The sequence below is a fragment of the Panthera onca genome, chromosome D4 (assembly GCF_046562875.1).
Source record: "Panthera onca isolate mPanOnc1 chromosome D4, mPanOnc1 haplotype 2, whole genome shotgun sequence".
Lineage (NCBI taxonomy): Eukaryota > Metazoa > Chordata > Mammalia > Carnivora > Felidae > Panthera > Panthera onca.
The window spans coordinates 70,399,420-70,422,936 of NC_138351.1; the positions used below are offsets into that span (position 1 = coordinate 70,399,420).

Sequence of the window (23,517 nt, forward strand, 5' to 3'; positions counted from 1 at the left end):
TCATGACCTGAGCCGAAGTCGGACGCTTAACCGACTGAGCCACCCAGGCGCCCTGGGTCCCCATTCTAACACACTGACTCCAACTCTGAGATGAGGCCTGGATAGTAATTTTTTTCTAACGGAGCAGCCAGCATTGAGGTTTGTGTCATGAATGAATGAATAAATGAGCTTTTAAATAATATTCCAGTTAAAGAAAAAGTTCTGTTGATTAAAAGTTTGGAAGCCACTTAAAAAATAAGTGAATGCTTTATGAACAAAACGATTCGGTGCATTGCTGTTGATATGAAAAAATTACAAAACTTTCAACGCCTAATAGCATGAGATTTAATAAGGTGTGGCACAAATACCATACAGCAATTTAAAATTACACTGATGGGTATGTGAAATGGAAACGTGTTTGTGACTTAGTAAAAACAAGTTATAAAACTACACGTATCATGCCTATATACTTAACAAAAATGAGATCACAGCCATACCAATACACGCACATAAAATATGGAACACAAGAAAATTTTAACAGTGCTCATTACTGAGCAAAAGAATTATGGAATAACTTTTGTTTCTTCTCTTTACTTTCTAATGTTTTCACATATTACACACACACCGAAAAATACATATTTACGATGTGATCTACAGTTAAAAAGGCATACAGACGACTCTTACTTATATCTAATGCCATTTGTCTTTCGCTGCTACAGTTTTCCTTTGGCTAGCACTTTAACTTCCTGCATAACACCATCCATGCAGAGAAAGCAATGACTTGTGATGGTTAATTTTACATGTCAACTTGGCTAGGCTATGCTGTCTAGCCATTTGATCAAACACTAGTCTAGATGTTGCTGGAAAGTATTTTGTAGATGTGATCACGCTTTAAAATCAACTGACTTTAAAAACAAAAGATTATTTCGTGGGTAGCTCTCATGCAAAGAGTTATGGCCTTAAGAGTTTATGGCCTTAAGAGCAAACACTGAGGTTTCCCAGAGAAGGAATTCTTCCTCCAGACTGTAACACAGAACCTGCCCGAGTTTCCAGACTGCATGCCTGTCCTTACAGATTTGGGACTCAAGACTGCAACATCAACTCTTGTATTTCCAACCTGCCAGCCTGTCCCCCGAGTCTAATGTCTACAGAAAACCCTGACTGATACCTGACTAAAATTCATAAATAATCAAAACCAAACCACTCCCTCATCTCCACCTACCCCCTCAGTTATCTCTGATTCCACTACAGGACTAAGTAGAAGGGGTAAAGGCAACTCCACAGCCTACTTTCAATTACATTTCATGTGGCATAAAGCTGAGATACTAGTGCTGTCTTACCATAGGTTTTTAGAGTGCAATTTTCTTCCCTCTGAAGGTCCTCCAGCCAAACTGCAAGCACAGTGGAATCTGCATTCCAGAACAGGCCGTTTACCTAGTAGGGAAAAAAGACATGTCACTGGCCTTTAACTATGTACATATTTCATAATCTTTACGAGAGCTAAATTCCCTGCTCTCACAAACCAAACACTTGAGCTGATCCCTAGCAATAAATTATAAACCTACAGAATCAGTATGAACATACAAAATCAGTATGAACCTACAGAACCTACAAATCTACGTAATAGATCATTATATGCAGGGGACTTTAAAAAAAATGCACTGTGGTTAAAAATTTAAGAGACTTAACAACCAAAAAGAGAGAGAGACAGAGAGAGAGAGAGACAGAGAGAGAGACTTAACAACCAAATGCAAGTCAACAGTCTTAGACAATCAGGGAAATTTGAATATGGACTAGGTATTAGGTACTACTAAGGAATTATTACTAATTTTGTAAGGTGTGATCATGGATTTCTGGCTATACAAAGAAAAGTATTTTCTTACCTGTTAGAAATGGATATTAAAAATACAATTTCTAAAATTAAAACCCCAGGAAACAAAAATGTGTGAGTGTGTGCATGCGTGCGTGTGTGTATGTGTGTGTGTGTGTGTGTTTAGGCTAGAAAGGGGTGATTGGATGAAAACAGCTCTGCAAAATGCTAGTATCTGTTGAAAGTAAGGACATGGGAGTTCATTAAAGTCCTCTCTCAACCTTTAGCTTAAGTTCTTAATTTAAATGTAACATAATTGTATTTATTTTTTTAACATTTATTTATTTTTGACAAAGAGACAGCGTGAGCAGGCGAGGGGCAGAGAGAGAGAGGGAGACAGAATATGAAGCAGACTCCAGGTTCTGAGCTGTCAGCACAGAGCCTGATTGGGGGGGAGGGAGGTGCTCAAACTCACGAATCACAAGATCATGACCTGAGCTGAAGTCAGACGCTTAACTGAGCCACCCAGGTGCCCCATAAATGTAACATAATTTTAAATCATTTTTATGTTTACATAATTAAAGATCACCATTCAGTGTTTCTGCTTCAGTAAAAATCCTAATGGTACACAAGTGGCTTAAGGTTTAAATGTTATCAATGAAAAGTATCTATCATTGGAAGCATTATGTTTTTGTCCAAATAAACAATACTAATTAGGATTTCTATTTCTATGTTTTAACTAGAGTAAGAAGACTGCCGTTTCTTTGTAAAACATCCTTCAAAACAAAAAATTCAGTTATAAGAAGCCACTATTTTTATTACTATCTACTCTGGAGCTTCTGTTTTATACGCCCACATCAGACAGAAACCTCTACAGCTGAGGAAAGTCCCCTAAATTTGATGGTGAAACAACTCAGGCACTTACCTTAACCTCATCTTTGAGGAAAGGAAGTGTAAAATGTCCATGAAGAAGGCCGTTTTTCTCAAAAAACACAATATCCTGCTGACTGGGTTTCTCTTGTGTGGATGCAATCAAACTACCTGAGGGCCTTAACGCAAACATTGAGTGTCAGAATGTCCAAAAGTGCAGCCAACTGCTAAGAACAAGACGAAAGTCAGAGAAACGATTTTTCCAACAGAAAACCTCTACCCAAGGAAGGTTTAAAGCCCATGTGACTCTTGGCAAGCAGTTCACATTAGTGACGTACTCCACCTGCCCAGGGAATAGAGTGCCTCTTCGTGATTTGCTCAAAGGCTCCATCTGTCCCCCAAGACTACAGATTTAGACTGCACCAGTGTGACTTTTTAAAAAACCAATGCATTATTTAAACTATTCTATTCTAAATATTACATCCCATAAAAACATAATGTATTTCTCCTTCTATCTATGACTTCAGCAACTATGCCATGCTCAGACAGGTATTTAAGACTTCTCAGCCTGGGGCGCCTGGGTGGCGCAGTCGGTTAAGCGTCCAACTTCAGCCAGGTCACGATCTCGCGGTCCGTGAGTTCGAGCCCCGCGTCGGGCTCTGGGCTGATGGCTCGGAGCCTGGAGCCTGTTTCCGATTCTGTGTCTCCCTCTCTCTCTGCCCCTCCCCCGTTCATGCTCTGTCTCTCTCTGTCCCCAAAATAAATAAAAAACATTGAAAAAAAAAAATTAAAAAAAAAAAAAAAAAAAAAAAGACTTCTCAGCCTACTTAAAACATCCCAGTCACCTCATCCTGTTCGTATCTGTCTCTATAGCTTTAACTTCAATACCTTTCTCTCTTTGCTCTGTCATCCAATTGTCACTCAAATACAGGTGGGAAAAAGATGTCTGAAACTCAGAGACCTAGGGGTTTGGCATATAACAGATGCTACTGAGACAGAGGAGACACTTCTGTCTTTAACCAGGGCAGTTGCGGACACTAAGCAAGAAGTTTACTGGGCCCAGATCCAGCCTGCATGTTCCTCAGCAAACAGAACCCTCTGGCCTAAGAGCTTGCGGCTTGTGCTGAGAAAAAAGCCCTTTTCCTAATTTTCACCAAAGCTCCACTGCCCCTGAGAGCTTTGCAGACTGTGACTTCCCTTCTAAGCACCATTTTCTGTTATACACAAGGATTTCATACAGAAGCTCCCTATAAGCTGTAAAATGTGTGTATCTTGGAATGACATCTGTGAAGAAGCTGTGAATCTACTATTCAAATTGAATTCAGACTTCAGAAAAACTACAAAGAGAGAGATATGGGCCTACAGCCAAATGAGTAAAAGTTAATATCCTTTTGTGTTATATAAACGCCTGTACCCAACAGGTATCACCACCCCCACCCCAGTTCCAAAATATTCGCTGAGGAAGAAGTTACAAGGTTTCTTCTCGCACTCACTTCCAAGCCAGAGCTGGTCCCAGTCCTGCCACAGGCTCACTGGTGGACTGTAAAGCAAACTCTCGGTTCCATACCCTCACTTTCCGGGCTCCTGGGTGGCAGGTAGAGTTAAAATAAAGAAACAGACACACTTAAAATGTTGTCAAGTCAGAACTGTTCCAACATCTTGTTAATAAAAACTGCCATGGTTTTACGAAGCTAATTAGATTAATCTTGTTAAGAATTTGTACCCACAAGTAGGAGGCTGGAGCAGATGACCTCAAAGAATTCTTTTAGTTCTTAGCTCTAAATTCACTTAAAATCTAAAGCAGCACCTCATATGTATAATTTTAAAAAGCCTAAGAAGAAAACCTTCTTGAACTTAATAATAAAATAAAAAATATTTTCTTTAACTGCAATTTATTTCCATACCTGTCTCTGGGCAAACAACACTCACAGCAAAAAACTGGCCGTCACCACGCCAGGTCACTTGTGGTCTATGGTCATCCCAGGGCAAAGCCAACTCGTACTAAAGAGAGGAAGAAACACAAGTGTTACTGGGGGACTTAAATGGCCCCAAATCAAACAAGCCCCAGACTATTAAAGTTAAATCTTTTACATGACATTTAAGCTATCTAGAAAACCAACTTCATAGAATCCTCAGGTCCTCTTCTAGAAGGCTTCTCAGACCCAGAAATCATCAAGAAACCAAGAAACCAAAACAAAATCCATCTTCACACATAAAAAAAGCGGCCTCCAAGCACAGCAACAGAGGAAAAGAGCTGCAGATCTGATATTAAACATAATGAACTGAGGAATCTACTGGGTAACTACGGTAAGGAAAATAGATGTTCTGTTTATCTAAATGTAAAGGGGTAGAGTTCTGGTTATCTGATTACTGTATAAGCTTTACAACAGTGCAGAGACAAGTTAAAAAGATGAGAGGAAGGTAGGAAGAGAAAAATCAGAGGCAATAAAGCCAGCAGCAATGATGCAAACACGGAAGAGTTCTGTGTTCCGCAGTACAGGAGCAAGAAAGGGATGGGGCGCCTGGGTGGCGCAGTCGGTTAAGCGTCCGACTTCAGCCAGGTCACGATCTCGCGGTCCGTGAGTTCGAGCCCCGCGTCAGGCTCTGGGCTGATGGCTCGGAGCCTGGAGCCTGTTTCCGATTCTGTGTCTCCCTCTCTCTCTGCCCCTCCCCCGTTCATGCTCTGTGTCTCTCTGTCCCAAAAATAAATAAAAAACGTTGAAAAAAAAATTTAAAAAAAAAAAAAAAAAAAAAAAAAAAGAAAGGGCTCTAGCACCACTTATATCCCAGTCCTGAAGGTCTTGAAGTCTTGAAGGCAGAGGCCAAATTTGCAGGCTAGGGGACAAAAGATCACCTGAGCAATCATTATCACACTCCCGTGACAGGGGGCAGCAGAATGGCAGGAGCACCACACTCCGCACAGCGGGGAATACACAAGGCAGCCTAACAAGACATATTCTCAATTGGCAAAGAACACAAACCCTTCCCCTAGTGAAAGGCTGAGATGAAATAGGAGTCACACGGATTGTAGCCAGCAATCAGTAAAGATGGAAAATGTAAATGACAAGCGGCGCATTATTGATCCGCCTGTCCCACGGAGCTCATGGAAACGTCTACATGGATACAAGTAATATGCTTTTCTATTTGCTCAGCCCAAATCTTGGGATCATTCTTTCTTCTCATTCCACATTTAATCCATTATCAATAACTCTGATAGTTCTACCTTCAAAATGTATTCAGAAAAAAGGAAAAAAATGTATTCAGAGAAAAGGAAAACAGAGTTTCATCCAAAGGGAAAAATCAGAAAAAGTACCTAACTTACGTATGTAGGAAAAATATAAAAACATACATAAGAATGATCTACAGTGAATGCAGGATAGCAGCTCTTTCTGGGGAGGAAAGGAAGAGTATCTGGGAGGGATACACAAAATACTTCATTTCTATCTGTGATGATATATTTTTTAAACTGAGTATTAGTTATAATTATTCTTACGCTGAAAAAAAAAATACAAAGCAACTTGGCAATAAGAAAGGAAAAGGGGTCTTTCTAGAATGACTCATTCCGAGGGCTCTAAAGTTTCAGTTTTACTAAAGCAGAAGAGCTCTACCCATTATCAGCCTCTAACAGGACACCTAAGAGCTCCCGGTAGTTGGCAAAACTTGTATTTGTTCCAGTCAAGGTTGTTTCCATCAGACCAATCTTACCATTTGCACCTGAAAGGCCGCTTGCCGACCTTCTGATCCATGGAACTGTGTCTCCTTCCTGCCCCATCCCACAGTGATAAACTTGCCTAGAAAGCAATTGATAGAGAACAGGCAAGACAATCAATAAGCTACATGAAATGAAATAAAAACAGTTCCACTGCTATTCTTCATTAAGTAGGTCACTGGCAATTACTTGGGTCCTCTGAGACCTCTCAATAAACTGACTAGCACTCAATATTTGAAAACCAATGTTCCATATCATACACAGCAGTGATTTTTGAAGAATCTGAAATGGTCTTATTTTGGAAAGCACTTCACTGTCATCTCATATATTCTAAATTCCCTCAAGGACAGTCAACAATCCCACTTCACAAGTAAGAATGAAACATGAAGAATTTACGAGATACATCCATGGATAAGAACATTAAACTCAACACAAGAGCTAGGAATAAAATTCTGATTATAATTATTTGGTCAACTAAATGTATCCAACCTTCCTGTCCGTGGTGGTGGGGACTGTAGATTAAGGAATTCACTCCTCACATAGATAAAAAATGAGACCCTCTAAATTTGGCAGAAGCCAAAATTGGAACACAGGCTGTCCACCTTCCAGCCTAAGGTTCTCTCTAAATCACAATGTTTCTCTTGCATAAAGTATGCAGTCAGGTGCTGAAATAATGCAACCCTCTGTTCCAGTAGGCGGGATCAGGCATCCGCCTGCAACAGGTACTACTGACATGTCTCTGGAAGCATCAGGCAGATCCAGGACCCAATACTTCCCTCCTGCCATTGATTCTGACGAAGCAGAGCTGTTCGTAATTTTTTTTTTTAAATATGAAATTTATTGTCAAATTGGTTTCCACATAACACCCAGTGCTCATCCCAACAGGTACCCTCCTCAATACCCATCACCCACCCTCCCGTCCCTCCCACCCCCCATCAACCCTGTTTGTTCTCAGTTTTTAAGAGTCTCTTATGGTTTGGTTCCCTCCGTCTCTAACCTCTTTTTTTTTTGTTTTTCCTTCCCCTCCCCCTCGTAATTTCTATATATTACAGGTCAGCATGACCAATTCCTGTGTGCTCTGCATGGGTACATGGGAGTACTACAATACCACACCTTGCATCTGTCTATGAACAGCAATGCTTACCCTGGTGCACAGCCCTGTGCTTCTATCTCAGAGTTTCCAGAGATGTAAAGGACCAACGAATGAAGCAAAAGAACTTTTCCAATGGGATCAGACAATAAGTGATGGGGTGAGAGCAGGGATCAGTAAACTACAGCCTGTATCTACATTTACAAATAAATTTTTATTGAAACACAGCCATGCCCATTCTTTTATGTATTGTCTGTAACTGCTTTCACGCTAAAACAGCAGAGGTGAGTAACTACAACAGAGGCCATGTGGCCTGCAAAGCTGAAAATAACTGCTATCCCGCCCTTCACAGAACAAGTTTGTCAACCCCTGGGTTACAGGGAAAATATCTATTCACCACAATCACAGAGTGATGAGACAAATATATGTCTAAGACCTACGACCCTGACTTGGACCCCCTCTCCCTTGACTTACACTCTATTATTAAGTTTCTTCTGAAAAAGTCAGTGGGATTAGCCAGGCCGAGTGCACTTTGTCATCCAAAGGTGTGCTGGTTACTCCCTCTGTGGCTGTCCTCAAAAAGGATGCCCAGGAGTCCCACCCTAGATCCTAGACTCTTCCAGCACCACACCTGCTCCTGAGTAAGTTTACCTCCTCCCAAGACTGTAAAGATTCCCTACATGCCACTGACTCCCAATCCACATCTCTGACCTCTCCTGAGCTTCAACCCCTTATATTTGCCTACTCCACATGGTGATCCCACATGGCCCTTAAATAAATCCAGAACAGAACTCACCATCTACCGCTTACAAGTCAGCACTTCCCTACCTTCCCTCTCAGTTACTGTCATCTTTATTCCCATCACCTGAGCTTCTGACTGGAGCCCCACTAAACTCTTTCCTCCTCACCTTACATACCCAAACCCGTTTATTTCACATTCTAACTACTATTTCTAATTGGTGAAGACAGGAGGGGAATCATGTATACGTATTCCAAAAACATTTCTCAGATAATTCTAAAAACGTATCCCCGTCCTCCCCGAAAATCAAATTTTTCCTGAATTCATTCCACCTTTCGGCCCCACATTCACCTTCCTTATCTCTTACCCGTTTCTTTTACTACCCCTATCTGATCACCCTGTCTCCAGTCTCTTCCCTCTCTACCAATCAACCAATAAATCCGGCATCATCAAAACCTGTCCAAATTTAATCAAAATCTATCCTGTCTATTTCAATTCACACTCATGTCCTGCCAGCAGCAATACAACAGTACTCACGGCTGCCTGAGTAAGCCATGTCGTGTCTATGAAGCATCCATGCCTGGGAATGGATGAATTTCCTTGCTTACACCACACCCCTACCCTCAACTGTCACCTACCCCACACCAATTTAGCCAAGACTCAGCTCAAGCCAGCCTTCTCAAGTCCTCCCTCTCCATTGCTCCCTTCCCCTCACACTACCCTAATACCTACACATGTTATTATGGGACTCCTTAAAGGAAAATCTGAATTATCCACACCACCAAACACACTGCTGTGTTCACAGTACCTACTCAAAAATTATCTCTGAATAAATTATTTTTGAATAAACAAATGAGTAGCAACTTTCTAAATGACTTCTCAGAGTTGGGAGAACAAGAAGGCATGAGGTCAGTAATCAGTAAAAGTTAAAATCCCTTCTCCCCCATCCCTTTCCTCAACCGGGCCATCTACCTGGTGCCTTTGTGATGGCCAGAGCTTCCTATACTCAATAAACATCTCCTCTCTTCTCCCCTTTCAATACTCCCACACATCAGCTACATCTTAGGAAGAAAACAATCTGATGGTTCCCATGAAAATGGAGATTCGGGTCCAATCAGTAGGAACAAAGAAATCGGCCTTCTATCCCACCTCTCTTGTTTTTGCCCCAAAACTGTACCCCAGAAATGCTCGCTTTATTTTTGCTAGCACAGTTCCTTTCATTGAAGCCCCAGCCTAAGCCTGCCCTGAGGTTTGGTAACAACTATGCAGGTGACATTAAGCAGATTTCTATTCCCCAGGTTACTGGCAACCTGAACTCTCAGAGCCGCAAACACCGGAGGAATGCCTTGTATGGTCTGGAAAGGGCTAAAGGACCTGGGCTACCAGACACTGATGCATGAAGCTTCACCTTTCATAGTTCTTTGGGTTTCTGAAAATGATCAAACCTGAGAGGAACTTCAGGTCACAAAATGTTTCAAAGAAAGCTATACTCACTTTCACCAAAATCATCCTGGTGGATCTTCTGTTCCATGATGGGCTCAAAGTCTTTTGTCATCATAATTAGGGTCTGTTGACCTTGGGTGGGCACAAACAAGAATGATTTTGTTTTCACATAACAAATGTGCTATTTCATAAGTATCTACAGCACTGGAAGCTACAGGGCTGGAGTGGAGGAGTTTAGAGTGAGAACAGGAAAGGCACAATTCGCTCAAAATATTTTGACTCTCATTTGAAGGAAAAAAACAACAAAACAGCTCTGCCTGCCTAGGTAAGTTACCTGGTGCTTATTCTCAACTGTTTATGAAAGCTAACATGAAAGTCCACCAGCCCTCCTCCACTAACTTCACACTTCACCAAGGTTATCTCTTCAAATACATACCTCATCAGGGGTGCCAATTTACAGAAGCTCATCTAGAATGAACAGACTCAAAGGGGAAAAAAAGTAGTTTTCAAGAGCTTCTGAAGAGGTCCTGAAAGAGCTGGAAGAGCAGTCTTTAGAATCTGTTTAATAACAATTCTTGCTCTTGGAATAGATTAAATATTGCTGACAATTTTACTGTGGACCTCAGAGATTTTCCAAGTTTTAGGACTGTTTCTCATTTCCAAAAATTGAAACAGTTATGAGAAATAATTTTTTAAAACAATATACTAAGAGGTGAAGTTTAAGTCAAAAAGAACAAATTCCCTCTAGATTATAACGATGCTATCACTGTTCAAAGAAATTTTCTGAATAAGTACCCCAAAACTTAAGCCTTTAAGGTATTATGAGTCCCGTTTTATAAAAGTCAGAGCGAGAGACCAGGGACAAGCTTACCTGTAGCAAGAAGCACCAGTTCTTGGTCAGGACTCCAACTCATGACGGAGATGCCACTGGCCACACTCCCCACACATTCCAGCTGCCATCAGTAGACAAAAGTGAGCTTTAGAAATACAGCTAACATATAGCTACAGTACAGCTACAGCCAGGCCAACAACTTTTTGTCAAGAAATACATAATGCAAAGACTCTCATTTGCAAAATGCTTAAATATTATGGCTCCTGATTTTTTCAACTTCTACACAAAACACGTGGCTTGAGGCTGCTGGAGATTTCCTCCTCACTGGACCCTTCCACTTACCTGGCATGTGCTGAGATTGCAGAGTATGACATCTCCGGAGGCTGTGGCCACACACACAGACTCCTGATCCAGCAAGTCCTGAATGCCAACAATGCAGCCACTTCCGTCCTCTGGAAGAAAGCCTTCCGCCACTAAAGAAATTTCATTTTTCACCTTTCACCAAAACAAACACATTAGCAAGTTAGGCCAATAGACTTTCAAGACCAATTCATAACATTTCCAAAAATAAATGACTTTTTGATGCTTCTTTTCTAATATAAAAGTTTTCAAAATTTTTTTTTTCTAGATTAAAATCCAAACCTTCATTTGAGAAATATTACAACCCTACAATCTTTAACAACAAAACAAATAGTTCGTGGGGATGCCTGGCTGGCTCAGTCAGTGGAACACGTGACTCTTAAATCTCGGGGTTGTAGATTCAAGCCCCATGCTGGGGATAGAGACTGCTTAAAAATAACACGAAAAAAAAAAAAAAGGTAGTTTATGGGACTTTTTGCCAAACAAATACTAAACAAAAGCAAGAAGCCTGGTCTCAAAAAAATGCCCAATAAAATATAAAGCTAGTAACTATGGTTTTCTGAAATTTCTATAGTATAGGGGAAAAGAACTAAGAATGTAATTACCTAAAATACATAAGTAGCAAAATATAGTTAAGGGAAGATATCAGAATCAACTCAAAGAGCTTTTAAATTTGCAATTTTCATTTGCATTCCCAGTTGTGATCCACTGTTATAAACAGTATTTACATGATAGAAGGGGTAAAAAGTAGAGCACCCACACAAAATATAACGTCAGAGTTTTGCCAACTTACATTTGAAACACAAGTAGAGTTAAAGGCAGGTTACTATTCAAGTAATATCTAATATGACATCAATATTAAGGCAATGGGAATATTCATTTAGGAGGATACAAATTCAGTAAGATTTAAAATAAGGATTATGGGGGAAGTAAGTTTGGAAAAAGTAACTTACTTCTCTTGTGACAGGGTCTATTTCTATCAGTCCATGGTCTGAGCCAATGAGCACTGTCCTCTGTTCAGTTCGGAGAGAAAAGCACTGAGGTTTCCCTGGAGCCTGAATATCCCTGAACTCCAGGGTCCGAAGTAACTTTAGATTTCTCATGATGAAGCAATTCCTGAAAGTACAAATATCTCTTGATGAAGAATTCTTACTCTGAGAGAAAGGAACTGCTTAATAGTGACAAATGACACTCAAATTAAGCAAAATGATATAGGGGCAGGGACATGGTAGTTAGAATAACCAAGAAAAAAAGAAAAAGACCTAATCCGAACCCACAGAGGGTTGTGGTCACAACCTCACCAACTCATTTTGTTTACTTATGGTCTACAAACGGAGGTTCTGAAATCTACTTTATGTTTTTACCCTTTGGGAGAGGCAAGATCCTCAACTTTAAAATTTTTCTTCAAAAAGATTTAACATCAGTTATTCCTCAGGAAAGTTGAAAAGATCAAAATAAATAAGAAAACATCTTATTTTTGCATATTTGAGTATCTTTATAACCTGACTGATTTATAAAATCAGGGGTGTCTGGGTGGCTCAGTTTGTTGAGCGCCCAATCATGATCTCAAAGCTCATAGATTAAGCCCCACGTCAGGTTCTGTGATGACAGCGTGGAACCTGCTTGGGATTCTCTCCCTCTCTCCCTGCCTCTCCCCCCGTTGCACACTCTCTCTCTGTCTCAAAATAAACATTTAAAAAATAATAAAATAAAATCATATAAAAATCAGTATACATATCCTATCAGTTGAATAAAATCTAGAATAAAATGGCTTTAATATTACCAGGTAAATTTCTTTGTAAACTAGTTTTCCATGTTCATTTAAAAAATAAATACTGATATTTTTTAATAAAAGTATATACTTTTATACTTTTATACAGATATATAAATTTTATACAGTATATACTTTTATACAGAGAGGGAAAAAAGGCACTACGATATTACGGCACTCACAATGACCAATAAATATTGAGGAGCTTGTTAACTTGATATAACTACTTCACATAATTTGGCTTTCCTGGCCTGGTTTTTATCAGTGCAATAGAAAAGGTGAAAAAAGAATGATAAATAGGAAACCTACTCTGGTCTGGCAAAATCAAACCTGCTTAAATATATAACATTAGCTAAGAGAAAAAAACAAATGAATTTTAACATACTGGATATTTATATTCAGATACCTTTAAAGTTTATACAGTTTATAACTGGAAGTCCCTAATTTATGTTAGGGGTAGCAACATACAGACCACAATGGCCTTATTATCACCTTAATTTTATTATCACCTTAATCCAAGATGAATTCTCTCATCTTGCATTTCATACATACGACAATGCAAGAATAAAGACGAGTTCATCTTCATACTACTACAGCACATAATGGTAAGTGTAATATGAAAGTACAACATGTAATGTGGGTTAAGAGGAAGGCAAGACCATACATCACATGGTGGGAGTGAGGAAGAAAATCAAGGCCAACAATGGTTTTGTAAGCTTTGGTGACATTTATATTCAAGAGCTTCTGGAAATTATTTGAACTGATATTACATCAGGTAGGTTTTTAATTTAGATCTAACTCTAGATAGAAAGCTTGGTTTTTCAAGAAATTTAAAAATTACATATCTTTATCTTTAAACATCATACAGATGACCACTGACACAGATCTGAAAGGATGGCTAGATGTGAGATGAGAGAATGCCTGGGTACAGAGGAGTAAGCGAGTGATAGAGAAGGAAGAAAAGAGAACAGATGGGCAAAGGGGTCCAATGTAGAGTCTCCAGTGTGTCTTTGATGCCAGTTTATCTAATAATCACGCTGTTACTGTCGCTATTATCAGATCATCAAATGTCTTCCTATGCCTCCTGTGAACTTGGACTCTATTAACCAAAAACCTGTATATCCCTGGGGTCGAGAGACCCCAGGATAAGAATATGGAGGATTCAGACGGAAAGAGCTGAAGACTTTTTCCTGTTATCTTGCTACACCAGTCACTGTCGTCCCAGCAATGGGCCTCCATCCTTGAGGGGCCCTTGGTCCCAGTCCCTGGCACTCCCAGCACCAACCTCATCAGCCCCACTCCAAACGACACGAGCACTAACCCGGCAGTCTCTCTCCAGACACTGAAATCCAGAACACAGGACTCTTCTGAATTTCGGAGTCATCAACACCTGAAGTCAGAGTCCAGTTTTACGATGCCTCTCCTCCAAGATTAGGTCATGATAACTCCATCTTCCCTTGTTTTGAACCTAAGCCCTAAGCTAAGTGTTACAGCTACTTTCATCAGTTCACATTTTATGTTACCTCACTGCTTTCTTTTGCTTCTTATTCCTCAAATAGCTACTTAACCAATTCTTCATGCTAAATTCAGTTGAAATATTGTGTGGTTTCTACTTTCCTGATTGGACCCTGCGTGACAAACATAGCAAACAACTGGAGTTCTCAAGTCACAGAGCTTCCAAAATCACCGACAAAGGTGAGCTATTAATTTACCTCGCACCAACCCAACCCTTCTAAGCTCAAAAAACTTCTTTAACTTTTCACACCCATCATCCTCTATGAAATTTCTGGCAACTCCTCCAGTCTTTCGCCTCTTGGCTAATTATTGTGCCCATGACTACAAGTACCAGGCAGCTCACAAATGTGCTGACTAGATCTAAATGTCTCGCTCTGACCGTCCCCAAAGTGAACAACGAACCCACATTTTCAACCTTCTGCTATTATCACCAGGATGTCTCACAAGCACATCAAACACAACCTGGAAATCGAAGTACTGCTATTATCCTATTCAAGTGAGTTCCTCCTGCTTGAGGACATGGCATTTCTGTTCTCTCTGTCCCCCAAGATGAAAACAGTCTTTCCCTCCTTTTTGCTCATATTTAATATTAAACTATTCACTGGTTAGCTCTGTTGCTGTCAATACAGTTTCAATTCTTTGCACAATATCTAATTAATCCCATGACCCGGTTTGTGGCCTACACAAACACCTACTAAGCTCTTGGTAAGTGCTAGGATCTGAAGACAAGAGAGGACTCTGTCACTGCCTACAAAGAGGTCACAGTTTAAAGAGAGAGAGGACCACATAATATACCACATTAGGTCGAGAAGCGCAGGGGGCACCTCCACGAAAAAAGATGCCAGAAGCAGCGCGCAACACAAATCCAATTCACTAACAGTCGCACATTAACTGATTCGCTTTATTTGGTGCATTAATTGTTCAGCGGTATTGTCCCCTCCTGCAAGGAATCCGGAGGCTGGTCAATGTGCCGACCGGGGAGCAACACGTCTTCCCCAGCATGCCGCTTGCCGCAGACCCCGGATGGCGCTGATGGCAAGTCTCCAAAAAGAGAATTTAAGGGCAAAGGTTATCACGCCATACTCCACTCCCGGGTTTCCTGCAGCAGGGAGAGTTTGCACGCTCGGGGGTCCTCTTCATCAGGACACCCCTTGAGGACACGCCAGGTTCCGTGCCCGCCCGGAGTGAGTCGTTCGAATGCTCACCTGCGCCACGCTGCGAGGATCCGCAAACAGCGGTGCTCTGCCCTCGCCTCCTCAGCCACGCGCAGCCTGCCCTTCCGGAGCCCGCCCGGGGCTGCACACACGCCCCTTTCGGCCCGCGGCTCTCCAGCTTTCCGGACGCGAATTGGGGCCCCGGGCCGCTGGACCCACGGGAGGAGTGGCTGGAGAGGGGTCGAAGGGACAACCCGTAAGACTGCAAAGAGCGTGCGAAGCAGACGGGACACACCAACATTGGCGCGGGAGTGACGTCACGAGGAGGCGGAGGCGTGGCCGGCCTTCTCCGTAGCCCCGGCAAGGTAGGGTGGGGAGCTGTGCCTCCCCTCCGCCTCTGTCCCTCTGCCCTCCCGCCCACACTACTATATTCGGTCCCCAATTTGACGTCTGACTTCAAAGCACCGTACTGAGAAGCTTCGGTGGCGGAATCTGCCGGGCCAGGAGAGCAGCACGCGTGCGCACGCCGCGACCCGCGCGCCGGAAGTACGTCCTCGCCTCGGGCGAACAAAGAGGAAGTGCTCGGGTCCCGGAAAGCGGTGGTAGTGGCGACCGTGGTCGCCATGGCTACCGACCCCGGGGCAGAGGGACCCGCAGTGCCTTCGCTCGTGGATCGTTACTTCACTCGTTGGTACAAAGCCGGTAAGAGGGGAATGATGTAGGTCTCTGTTCGGCCGCATTGGCCTGATGTTGTAGGGACGGTGGTGACAGATCATAAGCCACGGGCGCGCGCCCCGGTGCTTCCTCGCCACGTCTGGAGGAACTGGATCTCTCTGTTCTCTTCTAGACGGAAGGAGTGGCAATTGCAGACTCAGGGCCCTGAGATACAGCCGGGCGCACTCTGGGGCTGGCGATGCAGTGCGAGTTCAAGGGTGGGTCGCTTGCGATAAGATACTAGTCTAAGGTGAGGTCCCCACCAAGGAAGGGAGGGGCTGGATTGCATTCGCCGTGAGGGCCTGAAAAGCTTCGACGGGCTCGATCCTATAGCAGTGGCCATACACACAATGATTTAAATGAGGTCGAAAACTATAATAGACGCAGGGATGGAGAGAAGAGGTGGGTTCGAATAGAGGCATTTGGAAAGCAGAATCTAACAGTTTTACTAAAAGTTGCCAGTACCATACACGTATCAGTTGGAGGTAGGTATCCTGTTGTACTGCTTTGTGTACGCAGTACATATCAGTGGTGCGAGCATCGTTGAGGACTCTTCTCTAGGCCCTACTTGCTCCCTTTCATTCAGGGATAATCGGTGTACTCATTTTTTTAAATATTGTGGTATATAATTTTGTAGCCAAACTGAGGTGTTTCCCAGAATCTGAGACTTTCAGAGCTAACATCAAGACCGTCTTGGGTAGATCAGAAAGAGTTGGTCACTCTAAAATTGACTAACAAAACATATGCTACTGTATTATATAAAGAATGCATTGCTAATGGCACTTTTTCTAATAGAAATAATGAGTGTACTCATTTTAAATATCCATCTATCTATCTATCTATCTATCTATCTATCTATCTATATATAAATGTTTATTTTTGAGTGAGTGAGAGAGAATGAATGGGGGAGGGCCAGAGAGGGAGGGAGACACAATCCGAAGCAGGCTCCAGGCTCTGAGCTGTCAGCACAGAGGACATGTAGGGCTCAAATCCACAGACCGTGAAATCGTGAGCTGAGCCAAAGTCCGATGCTTAACCAACTAAGTCACTCAGGCGTCCCCGAGTGTACTCATTTTCAAGTGAGGATGGAGCAAAGAGGTAGCAAACACTTTAATATATTTTTTTCAATATATGAAATTTATTGTCAAATTGGTTTCCATCACAATCACTTTAATATTGAATGAATGATTCTTTCTGGGCCAGGTCCCTTTAAATACTTTACAGGAAGCCTTTATGTATATCTTTTTGGGTAATAAAGGGATACCAAGGATCAGTATGTGTTCAATCTTCAGAATTACCTGTACAAACCAAAGAAAGTACCACACAGTGGGAGTAAATGCCGACCCACCAATCAACAGTCATTCATTCTTCTAGATGTCAAAGGCAAACCCTGTGAGGACCACTGTATACTACAGCACTCCAATCGGTAAGCAAATTGGGAATTTTAAATTATAAAAAAAAGTTTCTGGTATTGTAGCCTGGTATGGTCTTGGATTGAACAAATGGTCATTAAATGATTATCTAACACTATGTTGAAATGGCATTTATTATAAGAGTTGGGCTGTCAAGAATGAGCCTTTCAGTGTCTACTCCAAACAAACTTGGTTAACCAAACATCCAAATGGAGGACCCTCATGGAGAGGGCATGCCTTCCTTCTCATCAACCTCAGTGCTACCTAATGACTTTAAAGCTCTTCTTTTTTCTGGGAAGGAAATTCAGTCTCACTTATCCACCCCCCCCCCCCCGCTCTTTTTTTAACTTTTTAAAATATTTATTTATTTTTGAGACAGAGGGAGACAGAACGTGAGTGGGGGAGGGGCAGAGAGAGAGAGGGAGACACAGAATCTAAAACAGGCTCCAAGCTCTGAGCTGTCAGCACAGAGCCCAATGCGGGGCTCGAACCCACGAACCATGAGATCATGACCTGAGCCGAAGTCGGACGTTTAACCGACTGAGCCAGCCAGGCGCCCCCTCACTTCTCCTCTTTTATTATTGCCTTCCCGTCTTAGTTAAGTTCCAGCAGTAGCCAGAGGAAAATGGGGGAAAACAATAGTGTGAGTAGGAGTACTGTGTCGTATGAGGAAGAATTCTTCCAAACAATAACACAGCACCACATTTTTGCTCCTTACAGCATATGTGTCATCACATTGGCAGAATCTCATCCAGTTCTTCAAAGTGGAAAAACAATCAAAAGCATTTCCTATCAAATCAGCACCAACTGTAGTAGACTTCAGAACAAGGTCTCTGGGAAATTTAAGCGGGTACGTTCCTGTAATTGTCCACTTAAATCTTCAATGTCATAGTAGTGACAGATCCAGTCAGTCTTAGAATCCAGGGATATGTGCTCAGCATACTTCCCTGACAGTTTGATGTGCTAATTTTAAGAATACCTTAACCTTAAAGAAATTCTTAGACCAAAAAATGAGGTATTTCAGGAGGAAAAGGATTTGTCATATTTTCGGTTTTGTGCCACCATTCCTGTCACTCCCAGGGTGGAGGATGGAGAAGGCGGACCTTTGAAAGGACAACTTTAATACCAATATAACAAGATATTTTTGTCTCTTCTAGTTTTATGAAGCCAGCATCTTGAGTTGTCTAAAACTTAGGTGACCAACTCTTCTTTAACATGTATTTTCAAATATAAATTTAAAAATATCCTGAGATAGTGGGGAAAAAAGTCTGAAAAAAAAAAAACAGTATTTGCTCCTCACCATTTTCCATTCTTTCATCTTTGCCAATTTGATACAGATCCAGTCACCTTAGCACCTTGTAACAGTTGTAATGTTCTCTCTACCCTCTACAACTCTAGGCAGGGTGGACACATTTTATTAAAAGAGAGCATCACACCAAGGACAATTCAGTAACATACTGAAGTCTCCTGACATAGCTACAGGATAGGAAAGTTTCAGTGGATGATTTAGCTCCTTCATTTTCTGACTTGATACTAAGAGTTTCTGCTAATTACCCTCATCGTTCTAGGAGACCCTGTCTATACTCCCCTTTGTAGGCCTGAAATTCCCTAATAACATACCTTACAAGTATTAATTTTTCCTTGCTCACGAAGCACATGGACTTAGAAAAGCACGAACCTTTCTTAAAAAATAAAGTCTGCAAATTACAAGTATAACAGCTAGTGCTTGTGAGGTTCCTATGATAAATCTTTGTCCAAAATAGTAACACTATTGTTACTGTTGAAGAATAGAGAAGTACCTAAATGTGGAACCCACTACAGATAAGATGTGATTGAATCTCAGCACTGCCAATCGTTGATTCTCCCAAGGGAGGTGATACAAAAGGGGTCAAAACATTTCTGCTCTTTTAATACAGACCCAGTGATGGACACACCCTCAGGGACAAATCCTCAGCCCTCCTCGGGAAGTGAGGAGTCACACTGACTAGTATTTTGAAATGAAATACCCACGTGTGGAGGACTAAAGCCAGTTGTGGTAGCGTCTGTGTGCTATCCAATGTTTTGAGTGGTAGAGAGGTCATGGAGAATAGCATCTTGACCTCAAATACCCATGTTCACTGTAGGAAAAATTTCTGGGAAAATGAGCAACATGTGAGACATGCATGCAGGGGTTCCCCATGAGCTTCCTTGTAGATATTTGTCAGAACCTCCCCCAGACACACCCATATAGTAGAGTACATGAAACAACAGCCATGCCTTAACCTTCCAACAGATGAATGTCAAAACGCAGTATTCTGGGTTACAGGATAATGGGTAAACTATTCTTATTTGCTATTTAAAACTTTTTTCTTTTTCTAAACTTTCCTCAAAGTGAATCCTTTTTAATTAGAAAAATATAACTGCTTCAAGCAGTGTTAGTAATTAACCCTAATAAAGATGTTCCTTTATCTAGTAAGTTCTAATATAAAAAATAAGTTAGGTCTTAATGAAAGTAACTTTGTATAATATTACTGTCATACTCTGTCATGTTGAATTTTACGTTATTGCTTATTGATGGATTTTCTTACACTTTTGAAATCTTTACGTGGCCATGTCTAACTTTCTCATTTACAGTTGATAAAATACATTCTTTTTTTTTTTTTAAGTTTTTTTTTTTCTTTTTTTCTTTTGTTAATTTACATCCAAGTTAGTTAGCATATAGTGCAACAATGATTTCAGGGGTAGATTCCTTAATGCCCCTTACCCATTTAGCCCATCCCCCCCTTCCACAAACCCTCCAGTAACCCTCTGTTTGTTCTCCATATTTAAGAGTCTCTTATGTTTTGTCCCTTCTGTGTTTTTATATTATTTTTGTTTCCCTTCCCTTATGTTCATTTGTTTTGTGTCTTAAATTCCTCATTCCAGTCATATATCTGTCTTTCTCTAGTTTCGCTTAGCATAATATCCTCTAGTTCCATCCAAGTAGTTGCAAATGGCGAGATTCCATTCTTTTTGATTGCCGAGTAGTACTCCATTGTATATATATACATCTTCTTTATCCATTCATCCAGCGATGGACATTTGGGCTCTTTCCATATTTTGCTAATGTTGATAGTCATGTGTCCCTTCGAAACAGCACACCTGTATCCCCTGGATAAATGCCTAGCAGTGCAATTGCTGGGTCGTAGGGTAGTTCTATTTTTAGTTTTGTGAGGAACCTCCATACTGTTAAAGTTGATAAAATATATTCTTAATCTTTAAAGTACGCTTTACCTCAGGTGTCTTAGTCTGCTCTTTCCCCTAGAGCCTACGATTATAGCTGCCCTATAGTAGGCACTTACATAAATGTTTGAATAAATGAATATTTTTTCTGTACTAAAGTCATTTTTATTTAAAACACTAGCTCCAGGAATATATTCTAACACTGAGGGCTGCCTCTCAAAGGAAAGTGAACACATACACTACTTAATAACTTCTTCCCTTTTATTATCAGGGGGCACAGTTTCTAACAGAGCTTGCACCTCTGTGTAAGATTTACTGCTCAGATGGAGAAGAATACACCATATCTAGGTGAGTTACTTTTTAACCACAATTTAGAAGAAACAAGGGAGGTAATATTTTTCTTCAAAACAGTTTTTTTTTTAAATAGCTGTGTCAGAGGACGGTTGATGGAAGTGAATGAAAACATTCTCCATAAGCCATCTATTCTACAAGAGAAGGTAAAGTGGGGAGAAAAAAGTATGATCCCACCCACATACTTTTTACCTGATTTTACACATCTGACAGTACTAAATCTTCTATTTCCTTTCTAGCCATCCACTGAAGGCTACATTGCAGTTGTGCTGCCCAAATTTGAAGAAAGTAAGAGCATAACAGATGGGTTACTGACACAAAAACAGTATGAAGAAGTCGTGGTGAGGCGCATCACTGCCACGACAGCCACATCATGAGGACCGCAAAGGAGTAACACACAGCACAGCATGCGCACACTTCCCTGGCCTGAGCGATCGGAGCTCTCAAGACCCAGCACGTGTGAAGCATGCTTCACACCCAGCCATCCACAGACACGTCTCATCTTAAAACTTAACCTACTTTCCTGTCTTTGTCTTGTCTAACAAGCCTCAGTTCCTGTTTGGTCCTCTGTCCTGCCCAGGTACTCACTCAATTCTCCTTTTGCTTTTACGTAACAATCGTCAAGCAAGGGATGTTTTTTTTGGTTTTCTTTTTATTGGATTAAAAACAAACAAACAAAAGCACTTTGAGGAAAATTTGGACAAGACACCTATGTTTTAAGTAGCAAAGTAAAAATAATTTACCCGTCATCCTGTAACCCGTTGGTGAATACTACATTTTGACACACTTCTGTTTGAAATGTTATGGCATGATCATTGTTTTTGCCTCAATTTTCCCTCCGTTTGAAGGTAAACAATTGGGCCTTTTTACTGAATCTTTGTCTGACGGACGCTACCAAAAATGCTAGTGCCGCCCCTTCAGCCCCAGCTCTTCTTCCTCTAGGTTGTAGGGGAGAGGCAGAGTGTAGACTATACCCCCTCTGCCCCTTACACCTCTGGGGTGGCCTTCCTCTCTGCAACCAAATCGAATGGAACACTGTGGCTTTCCTAAACGACGGAATCAGGAAGAGGCTCTCCTAGCGGGAAAGTGCGCTGATACAGTGTTGTAGTCGCTCAGTCTCACGCTCTAGCTACGGGGTAGCCGGCCAAGAGGTTGCTGTAACCCCAAGACACACATGCCTTTGCATGGAACAAAAACCTTTACATCATCTAAACTAAAAACAAAACTGAATAATGGCTTAAGATTGTGTCTTTATTTACACTAAATTTCAAATAAAAGGGCTTCTTAAATTGTAATTTTTTCTTCAGCGCTGCAATATGTGTACATTTAAAGATCTCTGTAAATAAAACAGAAGATTTAATTTAATACAGAAGAAATCACCTTACTTGTGAACTCCTTTGCATGCTCAGGTTTCTCTTCAGATCGCATAAACCTTTCGCCTTTTACTTGTGAATTCCTTTGGTTTTGGATCCTCATGCTGTTGAAGTCATGAGTCATCCCTTCCTCACCCCACCTGAACTTAGCAGAATATTCTCATTTCAGGAACGTAAAAGTATTCTGTAAATCTACAAGTTATTTTTGACTCACAAGAAAAACTTCTTGACTTGAGTGCCAGCATGACTATCCCCTAAATATATGCACCAGACACAATATAGGTAGTAACTCTACAAACACCTACGTCAATGGTGCCGTGAGCTGAAAATCTAAGCACAAACGAGCAGATCCCCATTTTGAGTAGCTGAAGACACCATAAAACAAAGATACTAAAGACAGTAAATAGTAATTGTGTGTGTGTGTGTGTGTGTGTGTATACACACTGTATGTATGTATGTAATATACACATATGTATTTTACATATAACATTACCTCACACTGTTCTCCCATTACTTCCCTTGTAGTTTTCAAGAATATTTTGGTTTCAGGGCATAAAAACCATGCTTGATAATTTTATACAGGGCACTGACCAAGCTGAATGTATCCCATTTTCTCCTGAAGGCTTACAGTAAGTTTAGTTTCCTTCGATAAAATAGCGACTAATTGGTAGTACTGTGGTTCTTCAGGATCTTGTGAATATTGATTGTGATGGATGACCCAGATAACGATCATCAGACAAGCTTATATAACTACCACCATTTGGCAACTGACATGTCCTATCAGATTTCAAAATGAATTTCAAAGCACTGGGATATAAGCACTATCAAAAGAGTTCAAAATGAAGTTTACCATAAGGACAGAACATATAAACCAGATCCTTCAATCAAAACCCCACACCAAACAAAAACAAGAAAAGCTTTAAACCCTAAAATTAAAAAGATGTAAAATGTTTGTTTGTTTGTTTTATAATGAACATTCCAAAGGCACATATACAAAATGAACGATTATTCAGAATTTATTTTAAAACCTCTCGGTTCCATTACTCTCATGTTTTCCATTCCATCAGTCAGCACAGAAAAGGATAGTTCAAAGACTATTTTTTTTACACCAGTAAGATAGGCTTAGGATTCCAGCTAATATTGAAGCAGACTGGCCAGCTATGGTGGAAGGAGAAGTGAGAGCCATCTCCTAGT

At 41.0% G+C, this 23,517-nt stretch overlaps 2 protein-coding genes across 4 annotated transcripts in view; one reads left to right on the forward strand and one right to left on the reverse strand.

The window, feature by feature from the left end:
• The window catches only part of ELP1 (elongator acetyltransferase complex subunit 1), a 58,686-nt gene extending 43,114 nt beyond the window's left edge, over positions 1-15,572 (reverse strand). For 2 of the 3 annotated variants that reach the window (XM_078436602.2, XM_078436603.2), the window contains exons 1-10: positions 15,324-15,572; positions 11,786-11,948; positions 10,815-10,967; positions 10,512-10,593; positions 9,692-9,772; positions 6,365-6,450; positions 4,564-4,660; positions 4,153-4,243; positions 2,715-2,838; positions 1,320-1,413 (exon numbers count right to left, since the gene is read on the reverse strand). In XM_078436602.2, coding sequence (XP_078292728.2) covers positions 1,320-1,413; positions 2,715-2,838; positions 4,153-4,243; positions 4,564-4,660; positions 6,365-6,450; positions 9,692-9,772; positions 10,512-10,593; positions 10,815-10,967; positions 11,786-11,935 — 958 coding nt within the window. In that variant the 5' untranslated portion in view covers positions 11,936-11,948; positions 15,324-15,572. The remainder of the gene's footprint in view (positions 1-1,319; positions 1,414-2,714; positions 2,839-4,152; positions 4,244-4,563; positions 4,661-6,364; positions 6,451-9,691; positions 9,773-10,511; positions 10,594-10,814; positions 10,968-11,785; positions 11,949-15,323) is intronic. The other variant, XR_013551702.2, reaches the window with a different exon arrangement.
• A 247-nt stretch (positions 15,573-15,819) lies between these two features.
• ABITRAM (actin binding transcription modulator) lies at positions 15,820-22,315 on the forward strand. The gene is made up of 6 exons (XM_060609107.3): positions 15,820-15,974; positions 17,361-17,412; positions 18,119-18,248; positions 20,871-20,947; positions 21,027-21,096; positions 21,190-22,315. Exons 1-6 carry the CDS (start codon positions 15,896-15,898, stop codon positions 21,325-21,327), a joined length of 546 nt encoding a protein of 181 aa, XP_060465090.1. The 5' UTR covers positions 15,820-15,895; the 3' UTR covers positions 21,328-22,315.
• The last annotated feature ends 1,202 nt before the right edge of the window (positions 22,316-23,517 follow it).